This window comes from Leishmania braziliensis, chromosome 9 (genome assembly GCF_000002845.2).
Source record: "Leishmania braziliensis MHOM/BR/75/M2904 complete genome, chromosome 9".
NCBI lineage: Eukaryota > Euglenozoa > Kinetoplastea > Trypanosomatida > Trypanosomatidae > Leishmania > Leishmania braziliensis.
This window is the reverse complement of record NC_009301.2, coordinates 481,842-491,113: the sequence shown is the minus strand read 5'-3', so window position 1 is coordinate 491,113 and position 9,272 is coordinate 481,842. Positions and strand designations below refer to the sequence as shown.

Here is a 9,272-nt window from a genome sequence, read left to right as displayed (position 1 = left end):
GTTTTAAATGGAGGGGGGGGGGGGGAACATCCCCACTTAGAACCCGCTGGAAACCAGCGCTTTTCGTCCGGGGCCTGGTTTCGGAAGGGGGACACCCTCAATATATTGGACGGGCGGAGGTGCTTTTTATTTGGGGGGGCGTCCGGGAGGCCTAGAAACCCTCTTAAGCCTCATGTTGTTTGCGGGGTGGCAGTGCAACGCAGCACATAAGGTCACGGCGGGCAGGGCGGTTCTCCATTTCGTGGGAGACGCAACAGGGCACGGTCGCAGCGCTGAAAAATTAAGCGACGCGTCGGGGCTCCTCGAATGAGAAGCACCAGGCAGCCGAGGAACGCAAAAACACTGAGGGCAGCGAGGCAGCCGCACCGCTGGCGGCGACTGTTCGTGATGAGGTGCTAGCTCCAGGGCCTACGAGTACAACACACAGGTTCTCTCCAGCCCTTGGTCCGCCACCACCGCGAGCCGCGCATGGCGCGTGCAGCCTCAACCAACGGTATGTTGTAGTGGTGGGTGGCCGGCAGGTCCACGCCCCGGCGGAAGACGCCGGCGCAGCGAGCGGCAAAGGGGCACGCGCGAGGATCACCACGATGCGTGCCTTGTCACCGGGTAAGCGCGGCGGCGCATCTGGCACGGATGGGAAAGGCTCCCCTGGCGCTCTCGAGATACCTGCCCCTGGGTCCGCAACGCTCTCCACGCTGAAGGATGTAGCCATCTACGATGCCAAGCTCGGTGCGTGGCTTCCCGTGCGTGTGGTGGGCAGCGGCGCCGTGCCCTCCGCGCGGTACGCAGCAGCTGTCGCAGCAGTGCCGATGCCTGCGGCCGCCTCCCCGTCAAGCCGCCACTGCCGTCCCGTCGTGGATGCCGTGCAGCGCGAGGTGCTGGTCGTCGGCGGCCTCGACGCCAGAGGCGCGGTGTGTGCCGACGCGTGGGTGATGCAGGTAGTGAGCGGCGCCGATGCAGTGCTTGCAGAAGTGCCTGCCGGCCCGCTGGCGGACAGTACGAGCACAGCGGCGCCAGTGGTAAAGGTTCGCTGGGTTCGATTGGAGTTTCCGACAGCGGTGGCTCCTGTGTTTCAGCGCCACCACGCCGCCGTTGCTGTCTCAAGTCAGCGCATGGTATACCTCGTTGGCGGCTGTGGGCCACATGGTGCCGCAGAGCCGTGCGTCTGCACGCTGGAGCTGCCACCCTTGTCAAGCGCGTCAGTGCGATTCGCTGATGAGGCAATCGGGGACGCGGAGGACTCAGCGCAGAAACGAACATCCACGAGCCCGAAGGGTCGCTCAGCGTGAATGGGGGAGCCCAACGAGAGAGCGAAGCGAAAGTGAAAGAATGGAAAAGGATCAGTACTACACTGTGACTCTGTTGCTACAGCGGTGGGAAGGACGCGGTCGAGGGGGTGGACCGATATGCCGTGCCAGTGACGCAATCATGAATCGTCTTGCCGTAACATCGCCCGGTTTCACCCCTTGTCTCTCCCCTCCGTATGCGCAGTCTGGCCCCTCACCCTCTTCGCTACTCACCTCAACTGCACCGAGCACCTGCACTCGTGCATGCACCCACGGGCATCGGCGTGCGTTCGTCCGCGTCGATGTCCGTGAGGCGCGCGTACCCTCGACGCGCACCTGTCGCTCTCTCTCTCTCTTTTCGCTTTTCAACATGTACAGTGGCCTGCGTCTTCTCGGGAGTGGGGAACATGTGTGCGTATGACCCCGACATTGGCAACGACAGCGTGTGCAGCGCGCTCGCTCCTTCCGCTAAACAGGGGACCAACACCTCCGTGCCAGGGGCCGGAGAGTGACGGGTAATGGCGAAGGGGGGAGGAGAAGAGGGAGATGTGCGGCTGGTGGTGGCCTTTCACCACCTTCGCCCCCTACCTTCCTCCTCCCTCTGTTTGTTTGCTCACTCTCCACCCGCTTCGCTGTCGCAGCGTCCATTCTGTGGGTCGCTCACCACCTCTTCAAGTGGCCCACCCACACACTCGCACAGGTCGACTGACTGTGCAACTTGCACGTGGTGCTCACGATATTACCAACCCTCAGAGAAGCATATACGCCTGGAGGACTATGAAATCATAACATGACCGATCTTCAGCCTCTCTCTCTCATCACCACCCCCGCCCCCTCCTCTCTCTCTCCTGCGCATCTTCGCCAACTGTCTGCAGCAGACACGCGGGCAGAGCACGAGGATTATCTGAGAGGCGCTCCTTTCCTCCAAGGCGAAGAAGATGCGCACCAACACGCGCGTCTCGTTGATGCCGACGACCGCCAGCGGAGTGCTGTGCAAGTGTTCGCCGATTGCCGCAGCCATCGCTGTGACCAACACCGAGGCAGACATGGTCGCCCTTGCTGGAGTCGTGCGCGGCCAGCGACCCGCGATGCGTCTTTCTGCTTGGGCCGCTGAGCGTTACGGGAATGGCGCGTCTCCGGGGGCCGCACTCGCCACGGTTGCTGCCGAGGGGACACGGGAGTCAACCGCGGAGGTGACGCTGCAGACCACCGCCGCCAACCGATCATCTCTCGCCTCCTCCGGGCAGCCGGGGCCGCTGCAGTCCATCGCGGAGGTGCCCCGCCAGGATCAGCGTGTGCCGCACTTGGTGTCGGTCACGTCAACGGAACTGTCCGGTGTCCTCGGTGGTGGTACCTGCTCTAGCCTGCCGGTGCCGAGTGATGTCTCTGCGGTATCGGTCATTGCCCCATCAGTGGCAGCGACCCATGTGACGTCATCCTACCGTCTGCGCAAGAACATCTCGTGGCATTGTACGCTGTGTGGCTACCACGTGTTAGCGATGGATCAGGATGGTACTCCGCTGCCCTTCACCATCTCCGCGTTTGGCAATGTCCTCCCGATGACGTGTCCGCGTTGCAAGCTGAACCACACGTCGTGGCAACCATCGACGCCGTTCAATGAGAACGGCGATCATAGAAACCTTCCGACAGCCCTCTCGAACCGCTACGTTATCCAGACCTCCGATCAGCAGTCGCTACGCGTGAAGGACAGGGAGGAGATGGGCGCTGCTGACCAGTCCGACGCAGGAGTAAAAGCGGCGTCTTCGTTGGCGGCAGGTGGCCACTTAGCTCAGACCGGGGCGTCTGTGGGGCGCCTTGCGACTCAGCAGCGCAGCATCCCGGCTATTCCCGCTGTGTCCTCGGCGCAACGGCGCGCCTACTACTGCGGCCGCTGCGGTCGTCGCCTGCTTCGAGTGGACGCGAATGGGGAGCTCGTGGAAATGGATCGCGGCAAGGACGGTCAAGTGCTTCCCATCACGTGCTCTGGCTGCAAGGAGAACCACAGTGACTGGGTCGTGAAGCCGTACGCTGTGAACCGATAGAGGCGCGCGCCACTCCTTGCCAAGGCTTTTATGTATGGAATCTTCGGTCTCCTTATATCACCGTGGAACTTTACCGTGTACATATTTCGTGCGACTGTGGAGACGCCGAGAGAGATGGAGGCTCTGGCTGAGTACGTGGCCGCCCGCGCACACACTGCCCCTCTCTCTTTCCTACTGCCGTGCTCTTCACCTTTCACCACCCTCTTGTCTTGCCTTTTCTCTCTGGCCTATGCGAGTGTGTAACTCATAGTGCGTGCGTGTGCGCGTGTGCCCCCCCCTTCCCTCCCTCTCCCCCTCGCGTGAAGCGGGGCAATGCCCAAGAAGAATCGCATGTGATTGGCGCGCAGCGAGATGAGCGTGAGAGCAGATGTGTCGAGGGGTAAACTACAGTGAAAGGAAGGCTGTGCGCGGAGGGGTCGAAGACGATAAAATTCTCGCCCATGTGTGTGTGTGGTGTCCCTCTCCCTCTCCTCTCAAGTAATGCTTGCACAGAGAGAGAGAGATGCACAGAATCGAATGTCGCTCATCATCCCCCTCCCTCGGCTACTGCTTCTCCCTCTCATACCCTCGCACGTCGCGCCGTATGCTTCGTGGGTCTGTGTGTTGTGCGATCTGCTGTCGCCGCGGCGTCTTACTCCCCTTTCCCCCTCCCCTTCCCTCTCCCTCACCCGCCATTGACATTGACGCACCGCGCAGCGCTCTCCCCCTCCCCCCCCCCCCCCCCAAAAAAGCAAAAAATGACGGGTGGCAAGTCGGAGATGATCGTCACGGCCGGCCCATCCTTGTCCACCTCCATCCTGCCGCAGATGGATGAGAGAGAGTGGGCACTCCGGCACTTCATGAAGGCATCTCTCGTAGCTCTCATCCCCGGTGCAGCGCAGGGCGCAGCCACCGTTCTGCTCGGCCACCCCCTTGATACCGCGAAGGTCCGCATGCAGGCGGCCGGACCTCACACGTCCCGGTCTACCATAGGCACGATGTGGTCGATGGCCACGGCAGAGGGTCCACGCAGTCTTTACCGTGGGGCAGTCCCTCCCCTGGTGATGGAAGGCGCCAAGCGTAGCCTGCAGTTTGCCTTGTGGGACTGGATGCGTGCCTTCGCCAGGGACGCGCCGAAGAGCCGCAGCGACGCCAACGGAGCTGCTAGCGGTGGCGCTGGTAGCGCCTGGGATGCTGCGCGCCACGTGGTGCATCGCGGCATGGTGGGGATCGGAGGCAGCACCTTTGTCAGCGGCGCCGTAGCGGGCGGTGTTGGAACGCTGATTGGGTGCCCCATGCATGTTATTAAGATACAGACGCAGTGCCAGACCTCTCTAAGCACGCAGAACGCCTGGACGTGTATGCGTAGCATCTATGACCGGGAGGGCTTCCTCGGCTTCTACCGGGGCTTTCGGTACAACGTAGTGAAGGACGTCTGCTTCGCCAGCATGTACCTCGGCCTCTACGCAATCCTGCGCGATCACCCCTTCTTGGAGTCGCCTACCCTCAACACTGCTGCGGCAACGGCGACGACGGACCCTTCGCGAAGGACGAAACTGGGTGCCTTTCTCTCCGGCGCTGTCGCCTCCATGGCTACGTGGGCGCTCCTTTTCCCGTTAGACACAATCAAGACACTGGTGCAGGCGCGACAGGCACACGCTGTCGTTGCGATGCTGCACCAGCCCGCTCTACTCTACAGGGGCTTGACCGCCTCGCTGATGAAGGCAGGCCCCGTGTCGGGGGTGGCGATGGCCGTCTACGAGCAGACGTGGGTCTTGACGAACCGGCGACCGGCATCGTGCTAGCGAGACGCCGGGCAAGAGAGTAAAGACGTCCACATTGTCGTTTCTCACGCGGCCATTCGGGGGCGAGGAGTCGCTCTGGCCTCCCTGACGTCGCAGGCACTCGACCCTATCACCGCCAGGAGTGGCTCGGCATTGGCGGGGGTAAGTGATAGGGGGCGGTGTTTACATGAAAGTGAGGGCCAGTCCATCCGTGGGGTTTTTTTTTTGTGCTTCCGTGTGTCTACGTGCACCAGTGATCGTGATAGACGTGTGGCGAACGATGTTCTCTCGCGTCCACTTTGCGAGTTTCGTATCGATGTGTTCATGGCGACTGTGTGTGTGTGTTCCTCTTTCCGTCCTCCTATGCTCGTCCCCCCCTCCCCCCCCCCCTATCCCCTCCCCTCCCCTTCAACAGACGCACACGTACATGCACGTGCGTGCGTCCACGATCTCGACTGTCACTGAAGGTCTGGCATCTGCCCCCCCCCCCCTCCCCTTCGCTCCTTCCCACTCTCGCTCCGCAACTACCAGCTGCAGACGCGTGTCAGGGGAGCGCAAACTGCGCGGTATGGCTCACATGATGAGATCTGTGAAAATGAGGGGGGAAGTGCGTAAGACTCGACGTATTGGCGGTGAACACACAAAAGGCGCGGAGGAGCAGCAGAGGAGGGCGCACGTCTTCACGCAGAGGGGACAGAGGAAGCGACGCAGAAGACCGCAGCGACGATACAAACGATGGGAAATGACGAGCGAAAGAGAGGAAGGGGCGAGTAAGCGTCAACACTCGGCCGGACTGGCCTCCCTCTACACACACGCACACGAGTGTCTCGTCCATCGAGGATGAGCACGTGCGCGCCCCTTACGACCCGCTCCTCTATGCGGTGAAGGAGGCAACGCGACAAGACGAAAAGGGGACTGTTTCTGTGGCCAGCGGGAGGAAATGAGGGTGCCCCGAGGGTGATGGCCAGACAGCTCTCGAGCGATTGCCTTCCTCTCCCCCTTAGTCTTCTTAACTCCTCCCTTATGCCTCTCTTGTCGTCGGCCTCTCCCTCTATGCTCGTGCCCCACCCCCCCCCCCCCTTACGCTCGTTTGGGGGGTAACACTACCCATCACGTCTCTCTTCCTTGCCTCGCCCCCTCCTTCCCCCCCCCCGCCCCTCCCTCTCTTCCGGTGGAGTAGTCGTACATCTCTGCCTGTGTGACTCACCCGGCGGCCTCCCCCTGCAAACTCACCCCCCTCTCCCCCCCCTCCCCCTCGATCTCCCTGCAGCTGCAAAGCTACATCTGTGCGCGGTCTTCTCCCATTCACCTTTTCCCCCACTACCGCGTCGAGGCCAGTCACCTCGCCTGTCTGTGTGGCGGTGCACCGCCGCCTCTTTGCCGTGGTGAGCGCCGCAGTGGAGGCGCCTCACCGCTCTTCTTCGCGGCTGTCTGGGCCAGCTTTACTGGCATTCAACCGCCCTCCTCCTCCTCCTCATGGCGGCGACACCGAAGTTCTACAATGAGGAGGACGTCGCCGCACTCGTTCGCTCGCTCGACCGGGCCGAGGACCACCACATCTTCGCCGTGGACGTACTGAAGACGTACCCGTACTTGGCAGAGTCCTACACAAAGGTCTGTCCGCGACGCTGCGATCTCGCAACCGCCGCGCAGAAGGCGCTGGAGGGGGCCTACAGTCACGATGTGCGGCTGGAGGGGCTCAAGGCCGACATCGCCCTCATGGCGTCAAACTGCGTTGCGTACAACGGCCCCACGAGCGAGTATGCTGAGACAGCAGCGAAGTTCGAGCGCTACGCACTCGGGCAGATTGATCACTTTATCGTGGAGCACAACGGCGGACGCCGCGTGTCGCGGCTGCGCTTGCCAAGTGCGAGCTCGTCACAAGCGCACGCGTCGCCAGAGGACACCGTGCCCCAGAAGAGAAGCACTGGCATGTCAGCGGCGTCCACGACCCCAGCGCCAGCGGTCCCCAGTACGCGGGAAATGGTTCAGCTTGTGGGTCTACTCAATCGACGCGAAGACGGCGGCGCCTTCTCCGTGGACGTGGCGGAGGCGTACCCAGACCTGCGTGAAAGCTACCGAAAGACTTGCCCACACCCCATGAACCTCAGCCTCATGCACCAGCGCGCAAAGGAGGGGTACTACACGACCGGCTCCGCCACCGTCTACGGCGACACGGTTGCCGCGTCGTTCACGAGGCTTCGCGAGGACATTGAGCTGCTCGTACGCAACTGCATCACCTTTAATGCGAAGGTCGAGTCGTGGGTGACGCTCGCACGCTCTTTCCAGGTCTTTGCGCATCGCCGCGTGGACGACTTTGTCCTCCGTCATGCTCCCTCTCTGCGCGGTACGACGATGGGTGCGGAGGTGTGCAAGAGTGAAGGCACCGTGTCGACGTCCGCTCCATCGCCAGAGGCAAGCGGCGTTGCAGGCGGTAATGACGTGAGTCGTGTCAGACAGACGAACCCGGCAGCCGCAGCTGACACGGTCACAACGACCAGTGGCAGCATCGGGGGCAACGTGGCGGCTGCTGGTTCGCGCAAACGCGAGCACGCGGATGAGCGTGTCATCGCCTCTGATGGACAACCTCGCCCCCCGATCCCAGTACCTCGGGTGCAGGTGGTGGCAGAGGCAACGCCCCATGTCTGCCCCACCCCTCTCCAGCCGAGCTTGGCGATCCCACCGCTGCTACGTCGCAGGCTAACTCTGGACCACGTGCGCCACACACGGCTGCCGCTGCGACGAGTCGGAGTGTCTGTGTCACGCGACGAGCTGTACCCGCCTGCGATCTCACTCACCGACGTCGAGGCCTCCCACAATCCTTCAGGCGCTGCTGGTGGCGCAGAGGCAGCGACAGCATCGGCATCGATGGTGAATATCGACGCTTCCTGCAGCGCAGGCCACGTGCTACAGCTTCTGCGCGAGTCTGTAGTCAAATTCTTTGCAGCGCAGCGCAGTGGCACCGACTTCATCGACGCGTTTGCCTACTCCGTGCGAGAGGAGCAACTGTATCTCTCCGTGCTCGCAGTGGTGGCGGAGAAGTACCAGAGCACTGCAGCGCACCTTCTACTGTACGAAACTGAGTCTGCCGAACTTCAGGAGTGGATTGCACTGCGTGCCTTGGACTGCTGCCGCGATCCAAACTGGACGAGCCCTTCGATAGTCGGCCCCGGTGGCTCCATTGCGGATGACCTTCATTACCTATACTTCGTGCGTTTTCTCGTTCAGTGGCCGCAGCTCGCCTCGCTTTGTTGTACCACGGTAGCCCCTTCGTCGGCCCCGGTCGGCGCGGCAGCTCGGCGCGGCACGTCTGGGGCTGCGCCGGGATCGCTTCGCATCTCGCGCGATCAGCTCAAAGTGGTAGCGCAAGTGACGCACATCACGCAGGAGTTCCTCCAGTTTGTCGAGGCCATGGAGGAGCGGCAGCGGCAGCGACAGTAATGACGGGTAAAGACGACAGTGGGAGGGAGGCTGCAGGATGAGCATGGGCGTGTGCGCGTGCGTAGGTGCGCCTGCCTGTTGCGGAGAGGAGCGGGAGGAGAAAAAACAGCGGGCACGAAGCAGCAATGACAACAACAGTGACAGCCGGGGAACAACACGAGTACGCGTGGAGAAAGGCAAGTGACTGAAGCGGAAGAATCAAGGTGCCCACGAGTGTGTAGCCACACATGCATACCGCCCTCCTCCTCACACCCCGCCCCTTGCGCTGTCCCCACCATAATGCGCACCTAGGCGCTCTCTCTTTCAGGTCGATGGCTGAGGATGCTGTCAAGTGCGTGTGATAGCGCCACCCTTCACCCCTCCCTTCCCCTCCCCTCTTCTTGTGTAGAGGTGGGAAGCGCGTCTCTTTCCTGATCTCTGAGCATTGCGGTGAGGAGCTACTTCGCTGCCCCGCACGCAGCCTTGATACCTGTACCTCCACAGACACACCGACACCCACACCTCTCTCTCAGCTGGATGGCGGCATCGACGCACGTGCGCAAACTTTGAGTACTCATGTATGTTAGCGCCAACTTCACCCCCCCACCACCACCACCTCCTCTCCTTCCTCGTACTCTTCCCGACATCCTCTCACCCCTTCTCGCCTTCGCCTCTTCCCCCCCCCCCCCGTGCCCACGCATGTATGCAGGCGTGTTGCTGCACGCTCGTGTAGACTTGACCGCGAACACGCACACAGGACG

General features: G+C 62.2%; 4 protein-coding genes across 4 annotated transcripts; all 4 read left to right on the top strand.

Annotated features, from left to right (window-relative positions):
- Nucleotides 1–587: 587 nt before the first annotated feature.
- Nucleotides 588–1,289, top strand: LBRM_09_1340 (conserved hypothetical protein; the record flags this gene model as incomplete). Its single annotated transcript, XM_001562698.1, has 1 exon — nucleotides 588–1,289. One exon carries the CDS (start codon nucleotides 588–590, stop codon nucleotides 1,287–1,289), a length of 702 nt encoding a protein of 233 aa, XP_001562748.1.
- Nucleotides 1,290–2,224: 935 nt separating this feature from the next.
- On the top strand, nucleotides 2,225–3,328 carry LBRM_09_1330 (conserved hypothetical protein; the record flags this gene model as incomplete). The annotated part of the gene is made up of 1 exon (XM_001562697.2): nucleotides 2,225–3,328. One exon carries the CDS (start codon nucleotides 2,225–2,227, stop codon nucleotides 3,326–3,328), a length of 1,104 nt encoding a protein of 367 aa, XP_001562747.2.
- Nucleotides 3,329–4,065: 737 nt separating this feature from the next.
- On the top strand, nucleotides 4,066–5,112 carry LBRM_09_1320 (putative mitochondrial carrier protein; the record flags this gene model as incomplete). Its single annotated transcript, XM_001562696.1, has 1 exon — nucleotides 4,066–5,112. The coding sequence occupies one exon, from the start codon at nucleotides 4,066–4,068 to the stop codon at nucleotides 5,110–5,112; it is 1,047 nt and encodes a 348-aa protein (XP_001562746.1).
- Nucleotides 5,113–6,567: 1,455 nt separating this feature from the next.
- LBRM_09_1310 (conserved hypothetical protein) lies at nucleotides 6,568–8,532 on the top strand (the record flags this gene model as incomplete). Its single annotated transcript, XM_001562695.1, has 1 exon — nucleotides 6,568–8,532. The coding sequence occupies one exon, from the start codon at nucleotides 6,568–6,570 to the stop codon at nucleotides 8,530–8,532; it is 1,965 nt and encodes a 654-aa protein (XP_001562745.1).
- Between the last annotated feature and the right edge of the window lie 740 nt (nucleotides 8,533–9,272).